Below are 17,951 nucleotides of genomic sequence, written 5' to 3' on the forward strand. Positions count from 1 at the left end.
GATGACATGCATCAGCAAGCCTGACCACCCGATCCCGTTAGTCGCCTGTTACACGCATAGTCGCCCTTTACGGCAAGCATGGGTTTCTGAAGACCTATTCTAACCTGGATCTTCACCGACCAACTATGAAGTTTGTAAGTAGTAAATTTACCTACTCAACAAATTTTGACTTCCAAGTTTTGGCGAAAATCGTGTGTTCAATTTGGCAAAATTCATTCGGCTGCTTGATCCTTTGGACCTTCAGTGTTTAATTATTTCAATAATCGGAACACTAGAGAGAACGTCCGCTGATTTGGTCTGTCAAGTGGCGATGATATAATCATTCGTCGAGAATCAATCTCTGTGGAATTGGTGGGCAGTGAAGATCTTCTGTTACCTATGCTTGTGTGAATGTGTGTCGTCATACACCCACGGCGTAGATCGATGACCATGCACGCGATCGTTGCTTGACCTTGACATTTTGTCAGACATGATTTAAAATAGAAATCATGTCGCTGACTTTCGACGGTAAACCATGACCACAATACCTGAGAAAGGGTGGTGACATAAAAACACTCTTTGTTCCAGTCAAATATCTGTTCAGATTCTATATTTTAAAAACATTAATGAACATATCTCACTTTGAGATTTGGAGTGATTAATATAAACATTTGCTCAAACAAGGGGATTATGACGTTCACGAGTCCAAATGAGCACATGGATGACGATGCATATTTTACTGGCGCTTTATTTGGCTTCGATCACACAACACTCTTTCGCATACTTGAACTACCGCTGTGACAGCTGAAGGGCCGTCGCTTCGTGTTCGGAGAGATAGATATTTTTTTTCATGTCTCATTGGTGCAACAGATACATTAAAATACAGAAGAATATACATTTATGAAAATATTGTGAAATACCCATGACCAGCGATTTATGAGAGACGATCAAAATATTCAATTAACTATGTTTAAAGGCATGAAACCAAAAGATATTATACACATATTATACATTATTTGTATACAATATATCCTCGTTTACATAGTATGTAATGGCAGGTTAAAAGACAGCTGTGAAAACAAACTATTTACCTCTTTTGATACACGATACTTAATGTATTTAAAGTCATGTAATATCCTTTTGGAGTGGACAGTGGTGATATATGCTGTGTCGCCTGCTGGAAACAAACTAAGAGTCACTATTACATTGTTCCCTTCAGTTATTCGGACTCATGTATTGCATGAGATGCATACAGAAGAGCATACTTCCGCGTTGCTAAAATTAGCGGACTTTCCACTACCTCTTGCACAGACTCACTGTGTCGACAGAAAAAAGGTTCACGTTGTTTCTTCATGAATCTAAATTGGATATGATCGATGATACACTTCACAAATAACAACTTTATATTGCTATCGTCATCGCCACTTGAAATAGAATCACGAAATACACCGATTAATAATTACGAGTAAGCTGCATTAGTTCTCGTTCTTATTAAATGAAAACAAGCTATTCCGGCGATAAGGAATTATATATTTACTTCCAGTAATGACAAAATTGCAAAGTGCACTTTTCAAGAATTATCCATTTTCGCTAGCGACAAACATTACCATTGAGTTTTGATCACTGTGAGTAAGATATACATGCCCAAGCCCATGTAATTTTCTTTCTTGAACATTCAAGATGCAAATAATATTTAACGATGTCATACTAATATCTGACAGATTCTAACGTAAAGGTCAACGCGAGAGAATAACCATTCCCGGTGATCTGCCGAAACTGATTCCATTTAGCTTAGCAGGCAAAATGGAAGTACACACTATGTGAATGACATCAGGTCTTCGCCAAAATGGTAAACATGTCCTGCCCTACGGGTACCACCCGTCACAAACATAATTTGCACAAAGAATAAGTGCGTGTTGCCTAACGCCGCACAGTAGTAATACAGACATTCGACGTATTGTCTTTAATGTTCAGCATATGAGAAATATCAGCAAAGTACCTTTATATTTAAACTTGTCATATTGATTTTTCATAGTCTGGACGGAACGTCTAGAAAAAGAAAAAAAGACTTTCGAAAAACCCCATCTTATTATAAAGTTGAACATGGAGATATTTGATGAACACATCGACATTTTAACGAGAAGTAAAACCACTTAATCACCTGTTGTCTAGGGGGCTAAATTATTGTCGGAAATGCTAGAAAACCGAATTTTCCACTTCTCTTTAAACATATGGTTTATAAAGTAAAGATATAATATTAAGTATCATTGTACTAATTTTGCATAGCGCTAAATGAGATGTAATTTTACCACGAATTATCATGATTACAGATAAATTGCGATAAACTTGTGGTGTACCAGGGTGTATGAAATAGACTAAGTCTTTAATTACAAGTGACCACAACACATATAACAGTCAATGAATTGGGGAGACTAAACAAAATCGAAATGCAAATATTCCACGTTAGGATGTAATTAAAATGGGAATGAAGATAGAATATATTAAGTTACCATTTGAAAGTGCAGAGACTGCAGCCCTTGAAACGTGTTCTACGGCAATAGAGAATTGTAAGTTATCCTAATGACCGAATAACAGAACATACTTGGAATGTTAATGTACTGGTTGAGTGAGTGAGTGAGTTTGGTTTTAACGCCGCTTTTAACAATATTCCAGTTATATCGCGGCGTGTCAGCTTAATTTGGGAGGAAAGTGATGCAGGTCTCAGACGTTTACCACTTTGGTGAAACCCACGAGCACGGTATGGTGCTGACAAACCTAGAAACATAATCGGGTCGAACCGGGATTCGAACCCACAATCAGAGGTTTCTGGCGTGCCCAAGGGACGCAACTCTGCACAGCGAATCGCGGCGCCTTAGACGACTGGGCCACTCGTGCCCCCAATGTACTGGTTGATTGAGTAAAGTGAGATATCATTTTGCAATACACATTATAGTTTCAGTTTAAAAAAAAGACGTAAATGCTCCTAGATGTCTTGATATATGATGTTCACGTGTGACATGTAGAAAACCAAACAGCATAACATAAGCAAAATACGTCTTTAAATATATTGTACTTTTAATACTATTTGACGCCCAAGCAATCGGAATGCTTTTTGCGGATCGTTACAGCTCAATATCTGATTCGTCAGAGGGAGAATCTAGATCGGTAGCAGTGTCATCCAAAGAGATGATGACTGGGGCGGCGGGGCTGGTATAAACTCCAGCACGTTGGCGACACTGATTTTCATTGTCAAGGACATGATCTGTAGTTTTTGACCAAACTTCAGGAGTGATTGTTGGAAAGGAAGCATGTAAATGAGGGTTTTGACATCTTTCATCTTGAAGGTTATGTTATTCTTAGCTATAAACATTTCGCAGTTAGCCCAGATGAGCTCTGTCGGGTATAGCTCACACTGACTGACGGGCGAACGTAAGACAACGTGACCACGATGCTCTAATAGTTTGTCTACCCTGTATTCATTCATTCATTCATTCATTCATTCATTCATTCATATCCTGATGATAATCGACGCTAGCCTTTTTAGCCTCAAAGACTACGTCTTTCACACCTTTCTCACGGTTTCCAGCGTGAAACACAATGACACGTTTACCTTTTCCTGACGGTACCATGGGTGGGTTACACTATCTGACGGTAACCACATGGAAGTTCGATACATCTGTAGTCATGAATGGTACGCAGACAATTTGAACACATGGATATTATAGAATACTTTTCCCTGAACACCCCCTGTTGTGGCCACGTGCGATGCATTTGAACCAATCTCGTGCAGAACTATGATGAGCGTAGTTCGTGAAACGTTTATCGTTTCTCTAAGTTCATATTGAATCCGTTTACATGTCTGAGGAAACTTCTGCTCGTACAACTTGTAGACCGTGCGTCTCATCAATCCATAATCACTTTTTCTACCAGGTGAGACTGTTGCTGATTTATTTATTATACCATAGATTTGTTGGTATAACATTCCAAGTGTTTTGCATACTCAGTAGTACACCCAATCAACACTAATCAGAGACTTACCCCCATGTTTCGCCTTTACAAAATACTTGTAGACGTTTACCACCATCGACTCTGTGTCACAGACCAGGACCGTGCCCTACACATGCAATACCATATGCATCATGGGCGTAGTATTCAAATATTACCTGAGGTAATTTAAAAATAACTAATATATCATTCTATGTTCCAATTCCATCGCATCATTCATTTTAACAGGCATTAATAACTATTAGTTTCTCAAATTACCATTATGGGATACAAAACATATTTACATAAATCTATGGTATGTTTCTGATATACTTGTAAAAGAAATAACAAAACGTCTACTTTGGATGAGACCCGTGAAGATCCGGGGTAGAATAGATCTTCAGCAACCCATGCTTGCCGTAAAAGGCGACTATGCTTGTCGAAAAAGGCGACTAACGGGATCGGGTGGTCAGGCTCGCTGACTTGGTTGATGCATGTCATACTTATGATATTAATCACTGGATTGTCTGGTCCAGACTCGATTATTTACAGACCGCCGTCATATAGCTGGAATATTGCTGAGTGCGGCGTTAAACAACAAACCAACCAACCAACTACTTTAGATGAAAATACCCTCCTGTAACATTGCATATACTGTAGGACTAAGGCATATTTAAATTATTCATACCCTACCGAGGACGTCATCCTACTGTTCTGCAGTCGGGTTAAATCTCACAAACGGGTGTGTTATAATATCCCTGGGATTTTATATAATATCCTGTGAATTTTATATAATATCCCGGAGATTTTATGAATACAACTTCCGTTTATATTGTAACATACGAATGTTTCTCTCTAGAAATATACTTTGGATTTGAGTGAGTGAGTGAGTTAATATTTAACGTCACATCGCCAGTATTTCAGCCATATCGTGACGAGAAGTACATTTATAATACCTATATTTAGACTGAATAAAAACCTGTCAAAGATGGACAGTTGTTTGGATTTGAACACTGAGGGCTGAATACCTCGCAGGAGATTTATCGCACATTTGAACACAATCTACCTACAGAAATATACAAATGTCTTCTTAATATTTCAGTGGATGGTACCTTAACTTGCAACCTCCGTATCAGTAGCCTTGTGTGTGAATCTCTATGTGAACCATGTTTTACGTCCGTTTCCTAAGGTTCATGTAAAGTATGTTTGAAACATACAATTGTTCATAAATGTTGTTTCGAATTTGATGAAGATGAAGCACTTCCCTTGGTTGTCCAGCTATATGACGGCGGTCTGTAAATAATCGCGTCTGGACCAGATAATCCATTGATTGACATCATGAGCATCGATCCACGCAATTGGGATATGATGATTTACATCAACCAAGTCAGGGAGCGTGACCACCTGATCCCGTTAGTCGCCTCTTACGACAAGCATTAGTCGCCTCCTACGGCAAGCATGGGTTGCAGAAGACTTCCCCGGATCCTCACGGGTCCATATAGCTGGAATATTGCAGAATGCGGCGTTAAGAAACAAACAAACACGTTCACATAGATACATTAGCTTACATGTCATTTTCTCGTACGTATACAGGCATTGTCGCACTCAGCAATAATCCAGCTATATGACAGCAGTCTGTAAATAATCGAGTCTGGATCAGACAACCCAGTTATTGTCAGTGATTGTCATGTCATGTCATGAGCATCGATCCACACAAGTCAGCGAGCCTGATCACCCGATCCCGTCAGTCGCCTCTCATGACAAGCAGAGTCGCCTTTTACGACAATAATGGGTTGCTGAAGACCTATTCTTAGCCGGATCTTCACGGGTAACCTGCAAAGTTATATTAATGGGAAACAATGTTTTTGAAACGATCAGTACGTGTTGTGGCTAATGACAAAATATCAATATAAATGCTCAATAGTAGAAAACGGATATTTTATCCTTTGTTTAAATAGACATAAAAATTCATTTACAGGACAATACAATACATTCTTTGAAATACATAGCTCAGCCATTTCCATCAGCAAACCTCTTCTCTAGATGCTCAAAAACAATTCGTTTCCATTAATATACATTTGTACTACAGTTCATCAATACATGCTAAAATTCAAACTACTAATTCTTAAATAGAGCATCAAAACCAACATTAATATCACACGTACCATTGGAACACATAACAAGAATTACGGCTGCTTTCTTTTCAATGATAATTATTGATGTCAAAGGTATAAATTCTGCTCCTTAACGAAACAAGTCAAGGGGAATAACTCTTACAACTTAAACACAGGGCATACAGATGACCGTTGGCGTGATGCATCATAACTTTGGCGGACGCTGTGAAAACAATTGTGGTGATAGCTACTCTTATCGAGTCGGAAATGCCAATAATTCCATCTGAAAGCTTTGTGAAAGCTTGTTTGCACCAGCAAATGACAACAATCTCCTTTGTCGTTCAAGAGTGTTTTGTCTGATATAATAGTCAATTCCTTTCGCTGGATTGTTGCTCAAAGTGAGGCAAATGTAATCCTCAGTGCTACCCTAGATTCTGATTTATTTCAACACACGCGGTTAATCTACACTTTGCTTGATAGTAGATGCAAGGGATCGGTGGAAATAACCATTAGATTCACACATTCACAATGCTGGTCGCACTTTGGTCGAATTGCCATTTTCTCACACATTTTGGTGCCACACCTTGCCTGCTTGGTTTCACGTCTCTCGCACAATCATTCACAGACTGTGTGGACAATTCCCGATTCTCATTTGTATGTTCGGATTTCTGTAGCAGGTAAAACCATCTTGATTGTATTTCTAGATAAAACTAATTCCAAATTAATTTCATGATTGTGATCAACGATATATGCAAAATGAACAAGCGATCCCTACAATTATTTGGCATCCACGAACTGTAAAAAACGAGGAAGGCCTCCTAAAGGATTAAATTTAACATTCATAACAACTAAAGTATAACATATTCAATTATACAGAAAGGTAAAATTAACTTGGCACAACTTACTACTGACATTGCAGGAAGTGAAGTATGTATATAAAATCTACAAATCTCTTTACATAATTTATTAATAAGAAATATTTGCTAAAAGCAGATTGTACGATTCCGACTGTACAATTAGCATGTGTTTATGAATTACTATCAAATAGTGATGATACCAGGTATTCGCGAAAAGGTGATCGTATCCTGCGCCATCGGTGGCACCCACCACGAACACTTTAGAGGCAGGTCGGCTGTTGACTTGGAAAAACACGTGGATAAATGGTTCGAGTCATAATAGGGAATTGCATTGGACATCATTTTGGTCACTGATGCGCCGAACTGAACATGTCCTCCACGTGTATACCGCAAAAACATTTTTTGAAAGCTTTACTGAGGCCCTGAAACACAAAATTATTTACAACAATGCGTCATAAATCACCTTATGTTACTGACAAGGGTGCACAGCCATCTACATTCGCCATGTTGCGTTCCTTTACCAAACAAATTAAGGATATGCTGGTCGTGGTGTTCCAGATTAGCACCGACCATAACCCGACGTTTCGTCAGTACTTTGAACTTTGCATACAATTACAAAGAGTCTTATTTCAACCCTTACACGACGCCGCTCTAAACATATCAACGTATTAATCGGGAAGAAGATACGATCTGCCTACTATCATGTTTCTCAAGCGTCGGGTCTGTTAATAGCTCTATATCCGATATCCCGCGACATACCGCTGTCGGCACTATGCGTAGAAATAAAATTAGCTTTTAGATGAAATAAAAATAATGTAATTGTTTCAGAAAGGACCGTTGAATGACCTTTTCTTCATTGGCGCGTATGTCGCTAACAGTATATTGTATCCCATATGTGTCAATAGTCGTATGAACGAGTACAGCACAGGGCATAATTAAGTTCCTGTTCTATCCTTCAGGACAGTATCCAGTCATATAAGACTCACGGTTTAAAATGAATAAATAAAGCTAGTGAATTCTGCTTACTTATAATTCACTACTTGTTTATAATATAAACATGTTTAATGATGTGAAATCATCAGACGATAAAAATATGGAGATGTATGACATGATATATATTTGCACTTGCATACCACATATGACGCCACGAACTTGGTACAATATTAACATAAAAACGGACAAATAAACCAAGCTCATGTTAACAAGGAAAATGGACACTTATGGTGACAACGGCGTCTGTAACACAGATCGAAGTGTGGCGGAACACAATTAAATAGGGTGCAGACTCGAATAGCACCGAGGTTAAAATTCTTTGTGTTCGTCAATTTGTTCCTGTATGCCAAACAGGAAGCTGACAATGAAAGTATATCTGATTAGTACTTCACAATGTTCAGTTAGTGACGACACGCCACCTAGTAAAAAACCCAACTGATTACTAAAGTCGACTAACATGGTAGTGTTTAAGTGGACAGTGGAACTCACAAAGTTAATTAACTTTAAAATCTGTCAGTGAAAGGGACACCATTCTCACCTTCGTTTAACAAATAATAGATAAAGGTAAAGCGTCAATCAGACATCCCCTCGTGCACAAGTCGCTCGCGCACACATACACCATTGTATCACCTTTATTTAATTTACAATTATCAACCTCAGAGCTATTTCTCAAAACATATCATACTGATGCAAAAGCTCGTGAAACGGAGGCTGTAGTGGGAACGTGTCCACTCTGATGTAGTACGTTAATGGACGTATACACCCCGGAGAAGAATTATCTTACAAATGAGTTGATATATATTCTGAAATACAAAAAGAATGATCACAAAAAATAATGTTTCTTTGTTTATTGCCGCACTGAACAAAAATCGAGTTATACGACGGCAGTCTGCAAATACTCAAGTCTGGAATAGACAATCCGGTGATTGACATTATGAGCATTGATCAACGCATTTTGGGTACTATGATATTCATCAACCCAGTCAGCGAAACTGACCACCCGATCCCGTTAGTCGCCTCTTACGACAAGCATAGTTGCATGGGCTGCTGTGGGCCTGTTCGAAACCGGATCTTCACGGGTGAAATTGAATGTGTAACCGAGAGCGCATTGTGGTAGTAGGTGAACGTTCAGACTTTCTTTTTTCTTTTGTCTTTTGTCCCTTGTTTCCCATCAACGCTGCCGATAGATAAACAAATACCTGGTAGTTAGTTTATATTACACTATTCTCCACAGCCGAGACGACTTGTAACTACAATGGGCAAATATACCACACTGGTGAAGGATTCAAATCAACTGATGGATGCAATACCTGCGGCTGCACGAATGATTTTGTCTTCTGCACAGGCATGGACTGCGCGCATTTACCTCTGGACGGATAGAAAGACCGACATATCATTGATCGGACGAAAATGATAAACAATAATGTGTTTCAGATATATTGTCACTGTTACCTGTCATTCTTTTGGTTGTACTACATGTTGCATAAATTGTAGCATCTTGAAAACCCTTTGTTTAAGATCATCAGTAACATTCAATCGAACATACGATTATGAGACTCGCGCAATAGTTTGTCAAAGCCAAGTGTTTAAAACAAGCTACGCAACTGTTATGCGTGACCATCAATAGTTACCCCAAGCGAACGTGTCTTTGTGTGGTCTTTACACTTTTATACATGCCGGGTAATAAGATGAGCTTACTGGTTAGTTCTAGTGCTTAAAACTAGATCCACGTCAGTCCGGGCTGTTTGGTCAAATGGTATATTTGAAACCAAATGTCGTGGTCTCCTTTTCAAGATTGCTTACATGTGTTCTACTGGTGAAAATAGTGTTGTTATATTTGTGAGTTATATTTGTGATTTGGTATATATGTGGCGCCAGGTGGTTAATGCTTCTCTCTTATGGCGGCATAGGTCTTAGCATTATTGAAGAGTTCGCATATATATGTGTGTCAGTGTTGAATAGATCCAGATCAAACTATAAGGGTTTCTGTTATATGTGCATCATAGGCGAAGTAAAGTAAAAACAATGTTTGCGTCCTTGTTGCGAATATCAATTTTCTTAGATATATTTATTCAATTTCCGAAAAATAAAAATGATAATATTTATAGAAATCATTTAAAGGCCCAAGCGAAAATGCTGAAATCACACTCTCCGTAATCGTTTTGTAAACAAGACATATGCATGTGTCAGTATGTCTATTCCTAGACATCAGGGGAGACTTTTAGCATCCCTAAGATGTGGAAAGATGGCTCGAGGAATATACAACAAGCCGGTTACACCATTAGAAGGTAGACTTTGCACAGGTTGTGTCCAGAACGTTATAGAAGATGAAATACATTTCTTGTAGGAATGTTCCAATTACGAGTTCAGAAGTATCTTGTTCAGATCATATGACAATGTTGATAAGGCTTTTACTAATCTTAGTCTTATAATTTGGCTTTATGAGTACTGACTAGGTTCAGTGGCAGCTATCAGCCTGCATACAAGCTATATATCATAAAAGGCAGGCTGCTAGATAATTCCTTTAGCATAACACATTTTATTTGTCATACTTACTTATTGTTTGAATTAGTTGGTAGGTCTTCACAGGTGTATGGTTCATGGTCGATTGTTTCTATATTCGTTTGGAGATGACGTAAAAGATAAATCATGTAAATGGTGGGTTTATTTAGATAGGTGATGGGGGTGCATATGGGGTGTAAGGTTGGTATGAAAGTGAGGCTATGCATATGGGAGGATATGTCGATACGAAAGGGAGGGTACGCAGGTATGGTTGTAGGTAGCTATGATAACTTGGTACTTGGGGTGCGAGCGTGACATTTCGAAAGCGAGGTCTGCATATTTGCCATGTTTTCCCCGAATCTTGTCAATCACATTAGTGTCAAAAGGGACAGCAACTTCAATAAATGATTTCATTGGATTTATCAAAAAGGACAAGATCAGGTCTGTTGGCCTGGGTACGTCTGAGGCTGTATACGGGCCTATTCCAAAGAATTTTGTATTAATAATCTTCCATGACGCCCTCAACATATTCCGGGTCGTACCATGGATGGACCTCTGTGTCAAAACCACAAGCATGGCGAAGACGGTAATAAAATGATCGAGCCACTCCGCCATGTCGCTTAAGATACTGTGTTTGTGCAAAGCTTGGCATCAAATGACAATGTGTTGGACAGTCTTTCATTGGCTGATGGGTTTGCCTTGTTTGTCTATCTTGTGAGTCTCCGAAATTATACATATAACATGTACTGTGTCTGCTATTTCTGTTAACCCTACAACAATAACAATATTGCATATATTGTTCAATGTGTGAAACGGTATTTGATCTTGACAGTGACAGTGGCAACCACATAAAATCTGACCCAAGCGGCTTCAGGAAGGGACACCCATGTCTAAATCATATTCTAAGACTGGAAAATGAAATAAAAAAGCTCAATTAAACAGACAATACCTAGTCGCAGTATTTCTGGACTTCAACAAAGCCTTCGACGTGGTATGGCACACAATACTAGCACAAAATGGAGTAAAAGGCAAACATGGCAAACTTCATAGAGAGCTTCCTGCAAGACAGGTTGCTATCAGTTAAAATAGGGAACAATCAATCTGATGTCACTGGACAATGGCACGCCACAAGGAAGCATTATAAACCCAACCCTGTTTAACATCATGATTAATGATCTTTTTGATCATGTCAACTCTCCTACTCAAACTTCTAAATTCGCTGATGACGGAGCCATATGGGTAAAACACAGAGATATTTCACACATCCGAAAAAAAAACAGTCAGCCCTGGACAGAGTAGATCAATGGTGCAATAAATGAGGGTTTTACTCTTTCAAGTGAAAAAACTGTTGGGAGTTCGCAGGGGAAAGATGCTATGATACCCCGTGTCTCCATAGAAGACAAACCAATCAAATTCGAAACATCCGCAATATTTCTTGGGGTGATCGTTGATCAACACCTCACTTGGCGCAAACATATAGAATATGTGGAAAACAGAAATAAAAAAGACCAGGACATATTACGTATTACGGGCAATTTCAGGCACATCGAGGGACACTCACATGGACCTTTACAAATCACTAATCAGATCAAAAATCGACTATGGTTGTGAGGCCTTTCATCAAATACAGTCTTGAGCATTAAATACAGTCTTGAGCCGACAGAATACAATACAAAGCCTAATGCTGGATAGGAGAAGCAGCAGGCACTTCATGATCACTAGAAGTACTACAAGTATACTTCCATCGAAACTGAGAAGAGAGGAGGCAATATTATCGTCCTGGGGATAAACATCAAATCCTTTGGTTAAAAAGATATGGCAAGACAAAAACACTCGTGATGAAGCCCGAGCTCGGAAAAATCCCTCACTGAAGCCATCTTGGATATTAGTACGAGATCTCATTCGAAGTCAGAATTTTTATCACATTTAACCGACAGAAAGTCACTACAAAGGGTTACACCCTCCCTGGACTTTAAAAACTATCAAAGTTAACATCAGAAGTCACTAAAAAGGAAAACCCAACCCTTCTACCATCAGTAGCTATCACTAAAATTCAAACTACCTGAAGACAGCTTGGCCCATATACTCTGATCGATCCAAGAATCCTGTCAACAATTATGTGAATATGTGAATACCAAACTCACAATAGATATATGTACCCCTTTGTACACACATGAGTCCCAAACAGGGACAGGTCAGCCGAAATTTCTTTAACAGAAGGCGACCTCTTAAATACTTACTGCAACAACAACAAGACATGCATTAAACATTTCGAGGCAGAAGCAGGCTGACTGGGCGTCTGTATCGGTTCTAAAGGCGGCAAAGAGTGCTGTGGTGGACGTTGAAGTGGCGGACACAGAAGACTGCGAATCCCCTATGGTGATGTTCCGATCGGCAGCGCCGAATCTCGGCATTTTCGAAATGTTGACAATTGAATGACTAATAATTGGATTATGCTTGCCTTTTTATAGCCACTACCAGGAGTTACGAATGCCATTACTTGCAAATGCATTTTGCTTTACTGTTTTCCTCCATGACATTTTCGAACAAGTGTTAAAACAATGCCGTTTAAGACATTGCAAGTCGACAATGGCTGCGTTTTGACGCACCGTTTGTAGAATATCAGGCCACCAACATTGTTCAGTAACATATATCCAATTTATATACCTGATTCTTTTTGTAGTCAGGTTCAATGAACGACATACTACCTGTGCGTTTCCTTTTTTTTGAAGAGTGTATACTTACTAGCCTACAATCTGGAGTCATGCAGGGTGACTCTAAATCAGCTGAAATATTTATATGACTTTATTGCAAAGGCTGTAAATGAAGGTAAGGAAGTTAGAGCTGCATTTTGTGATAGGAGTAAAGCTTTTGATAAAGTTTTTCAAAAGGAAATAATTCATAAACTACAACATTATGGTTTCTGTGGAAAGTTGATGAGAAGGTTTGATAGTTACTTAGAAAATCGATATCATAAGGTAGTTAATGATGGGTAAAGTTCAGATCTATGCTTGTCGTAAAAGGCGACTAACGGGATCGGGTGGTCAGGCTCGCTGACTTGGTTGATGCACGGTCATCGATCCCCATTGCGTGAATCGATGCTCATGATATCAATCACTGGATTGCCTGGTCCAGACTAAATTATTTACAGACCGCCGTCATGTAGCTGGAATATTGCGGAGTGCGGTTTTAAGCAACAAACCAACCAACCGAAGGTTAATTGTTTAAGAAGATATAAAGGTCTTTTATCCCGAACTACCCCATATATTGCATATATTTTACCATTGTTTTTATTATTGCTTTTTTATAATTGTACTTATTGTAAAAGCTTATTTATGAGACAGAACCATATGTGGTGCTGTTCGGGTAACGACGCATCAGACAATTTCCAAAGAATCAAATTCTAAGTTATTAAAGGCAGCGGGTACAATGCAAAATTGGTAACATTTTACAAAATGAAGTTCACCCGAATATCTTTGTAGGCTTAGTACTAATACATAAACCAGAATAGTAACTTAATATATGAAGTTAATGTTCAAATAGTGAAAAGTAAATTGTAAAGCATATTCAGATTCAGGTATACCAGCTACAACAAATGTAGAACTTGTTTCATGAGAAGGGGAGATAATGGGATGCACTGAATTATGGAAACAGCTAGGTTATGTCAAGTTTTTCAAAGTCGTGTCAGGCTTGGCTGCAGTGATCTTAACGCAGACCAGTTAATGAATTGATTGATATAACCGCAAATATATTTATCATATATACACATCTAGTTTGGCATGTTTCCTTTAGTTACATTTCACCTTCACTTGTGTATCAATTGTATCATGTATTATGTGTCGCTTGCTTTTCAATCCATTTTCATATTTGTGTGAAATTAAATATGTTTCGATCACAAAGGCGAAGGGTGTGTGCAAATCTCGATAATAAACAAGCACATCAAAAAGGCAAACCGATGGATGAAGATATTTCCATATATCGTTTTCATCTTATGTGATCTTTATAAAACCAGTTGAAAACAAGATTCCTTGAAGTTAAGATTCAACATGTTTTAAATATGATCCTTTACCGGAATTTATCCTTTGTATGAAAAGACATAAAGATTCAGTTACAAGACAAGACAATACAATCGTTGAAATACATAGCTCAACCATTTCAATCAACTAAAATCTTTATCAAGGTATTTACTTTTGGTCCCGACATGTTCAAAAAACATTTCTACCCCATTAATAAACATTTGCACTGCAGTTCATCCATACATGCTTCAAAGCCAAAATAATTATTACACGTACCATTAACACAGATAACATTGTCACGAATTACGGCTACTCTCTTTTCAAAGATAATTATTGATGTATCAATTCTATTCCTTACAAAACAAGTAAAGGGGAATAACTCTTACGACTCAAACGACCATGTTGCATTAGATAACCGTTGGCGTGATGCATCATAGCTTTGGCACGACACTGTGAAAACAATTGTGGTAATAGCTACTCTTATCGAGTCGGAAAAGCCAATAATTCCCACTGAAAGCTTTGTGAAAGCTTGTTTGCACCAGCAAATGACAACAATCTTCTTAGCCGATCTTACGAATGGACAAGAGTTTTTTTGGTCTCATATAAAAGTCATTTCCTTTCGCTGGATTGTTGGTCAAAGTGAGGCAAATGTAATCCTCGGTGCTTTGCCGCCACATAGCTACCCTAGATTCTGATTTATTTCAACACACGCGATTAATCTACTTTGCTTGATAGTAGCGGCAAGGGATCGGTGGAAATAACCATTAGAGGCACACATTGACACCGATGGCCGTAGTTTGGTCGAATTGCCATTCTCTGACACACTTTCGTGCCACACCTTGCCTGCTTGGTTTCGCGTCTGTCGCCTAATCATTCACAGATTGCGTGGACAATTTTCGTATACCCATTGAAAAATGAAGCTCCCGATTCTGATTTGTTTGTTCGGATTTCTTGTCACTACTGTAGCAGGTAAAACCATCTTGATTGTATTGCTGGATAAAATTAATTCCTCTTGGATTTTTATATTGTGATAAGAGATTAATGTAAGATGAACGAGTAATACCAACAATTATTAGGCATCCGCGAATTGTACAATTGAGGCTTATATTTGATATAATTCATAACAACTAAAGCTATATAAAATATTCAGTTATAAAGACAGGTAAATTAAGTTACAACTGTGTACACATTACTACATTATGTGTAGATAATTCTGCATAAATAGGCGACAAAACCCTTTCAATATTCATAACAATTTGTAGCTAAAAGGAGCGTTATGTTACGAATCCGACCATATAATATACATGTTTACGAATCACTATCAAATAGTGATGATACCAGGTGTTCGCTTAAAGGTGAGAGTATCTTGCGCCACCGATGACACCCAGTCCATACACATGCAAAGGCAAGTCAGTTGTTCACTTGAAAACAACGTCAACATTTGGTTTGAGTCAAAATAGGGAATTGCATCGGACATCATTTTTGTCACTGATGCGTCAAATTTGAAAATGTCCTCCACGTGTATACCCACCAGATTAGCACCGACCATTATCAAATGCCAATCATTAAACATTTTGAAAGCTTTACTGAGTCCAGGAAACACAAAATAATACATTACAAATCACCTTTTGTTACTGTCTAGTGGGCAAGGGTGGACCAGTCATATAAATCACCTGACCACCCGATCCCGTTAGTCGCCTCTTACGACAAGCATGGTTTGCTGAAGACCTATTCGAAACCGGATCTTCACGGAAGAAATTGAATGTGTAACCGAGTGCGCATTGCGGTAGTATGTAAACTTTCAGACTTTCTTTTTCTTTTGTCTTTTTGTCCCTTGTTTTCCATCGACAGGGCATATAGATTAACAAATATCTTGTAGTGAGTTCCTATAACATCATTCTCCACTGCCGAGAAGACTTGTAACTACAATGGGCAAATATACCACACTGGTGAAGGATTCAAATCAACTGATGGATGCAATACCTGCGGCTGCACGAATGGTTTTGTCTTCTGCACAGAAATGGCCTGCGCGCACTTACCTCTTGACGGATAAGAGGACCGACACATCATTGATCGGACGAAAATGATAAACAATAATGTGTTTCAGATATATTGTCACAGTTATCTGTCATTCCGAAATAAAGTCCTTTTGTTGTCGTACATGTTGCATTAGTTGCAGCATCTTGTACCCTTTGTATAAGATTGTCAGTAATATTCAATCAAACATACGATTGTGAGTCTCGCACAATAGTTGACCAAAGCAAAGCTAAGCAACTGCAATGCATGAAATTGGTGGTTACCCCAAACGAACGTGTCTTTGTGTGGTCTTTGCACTTTTATACATGTCGGGTTATAACATGAGCTTACTGGTTAATTCTACTGCATAAAACTAGATCCACATCAGTCTTTCCAAGATTCCTTACGTGTGTTCTACCAGTGATACTATTGTTGTTATATTAGTGATTTTATGAGGCGCCAGCTGGTTAATCCTTCTCCCTTATGGCGGAATAGGTCTAAGTAATTGAAGAGATATTTGTGTCAGTGTAGAACAGATCCAGATCAAACAATATTGGTTTCTGTTATATATGCATCATAGGCGAAGGTGCTGTGTTTAAAGAGCAAGTGAAGTGAGTGAGTATTCCGGTTATATCGCGGCGTGTCAGTTTAATGTGGGAGGAAAAGTGAAGTGATGCACGTCTTTGACGTTTACCACTTCGGTGAAACCCACGTGCACGGGTATGGTGCTGACAAACCTAGAAACATTATCGGGGCGAACCGGGATTCGAACCCACAATCATAGTTTTCTGGCGTACCCAAGGGACGCAACTCTGCACAGCTAATCGCGGCGCCTTAGACGACTGGGCCACCCGTGCCCCCGCAAGTGAAGTGAAAAAATGTACCACATACTGTACTTGTAATATAACACACATGGATTGGGTAGTGGTAGCCCTTGGAATGGAGTGTGAAGGGTGTCACGAGGACGACCTTAGCTTCGTTTGGGTCCACAATGTAGGTGAAAGAGGTCGCTCTGGTGGGACTGGAAGTCGTTTTGGCTGATGTAGTCGAAGGGGGGAACAATGGGAGATACGCGTACGGGGAGCGTCTAAAAGATAAGACAGAGGCACGCTTTGTTCGAACCACTTCATGAGCAATGTCTGCAAGTCTCAGTTCGCCCATCAGAAGTTGATCTTTCAGGACTTGGAATATGGCCTCTCCGTTGCAGTTTCTCCTCCACCTTTGGGGCCGCCTGTCGCATTCTGCACTTGTATTGCGCTGGTCTTCTTTTCTGTCTTCAGGAATGTAACGAACTCGTTCAGACCAGGGTGTGCCTTTTTAATATCTTCTTAGGATGTTTATGTCAGCTTTTTACGGTTTTGTAGTGTGTATTATCCTCGATATTGTTTCTAAAACAATAGTTATTGTTAGATTTAATATACAAATTTTAACACAATTCAAACCAAAATCACATGCACAAGAAATAAAAAAGATAATTTATTAGTGTGGCT

General features: G+C 38.9%; 1 protein-coding gene across 1 annotated transcript; it reads left to right on the forward strand.

Moving 5' to 3' along the window:
• Positions 1-2,458: 2,458 nt before the first annotated feature.
• LOC139456085 (U-reduvitoxin-Pr11a-like) lies at positions 2,459-16,605 on the forward strand. The gene is made up of 3 exons (XM_071237609.1): positions 2,459-2,546; positions 9,162-9,272; positions 16,329-16,605. The coding sequence occupies exons 1-3, from the start codon at positions 2,459-2,461 to the stop codon at positions 16,496-16,498; spliced, it is 369 nt and encodes a 122-aa protein (XP_071093710.1). The 3' UTR covers positions 16,499-16,605.
• Positions 16,606-17,951: the final 1,346 nt, after the last annotated feature.

This window comes from Haliotis cracherodii, unplaced genomic scaffold, assembly GCF_022045235.1.
Source record: "Haliotis cracherodii isolate W230 unplaced genomic scaffold, xgHalCrac1.p SCAF_1, whole genome shotgun sequence".
In the NCBI taxonomy this organism is placed as follows: Eukaryota; Metazoa; Mollusca; class Gastropoda; order Lepetellida; family Haliotidae; genus Haliotis; species Haliotis cracherodii.

Bases quoted from the DNA above. Each gene is read 5' to 3' on its own strand.
- LOC139456085 (XM_071237609.1), top strand. From the start codon at position 2,459: ATGGGAATGAAGATAGAATATATTAAGTTACCATTTGAAAGTGCAGAG. The intron at 2,547-9,161 runs GTAAGTTATCCT...TATTCTCCACAG, and splicing joins TTCTACGGCAATAGAGAATT to CCGAGACGACTTGTAACTAC. The intron at 9,273-16,328 runs GCATGGACTGCG...TCTTGTAGTGAG, and splicing joins TGATTTTGTCTTCTGCACAG to TTCCTATAACATCATTCTCC.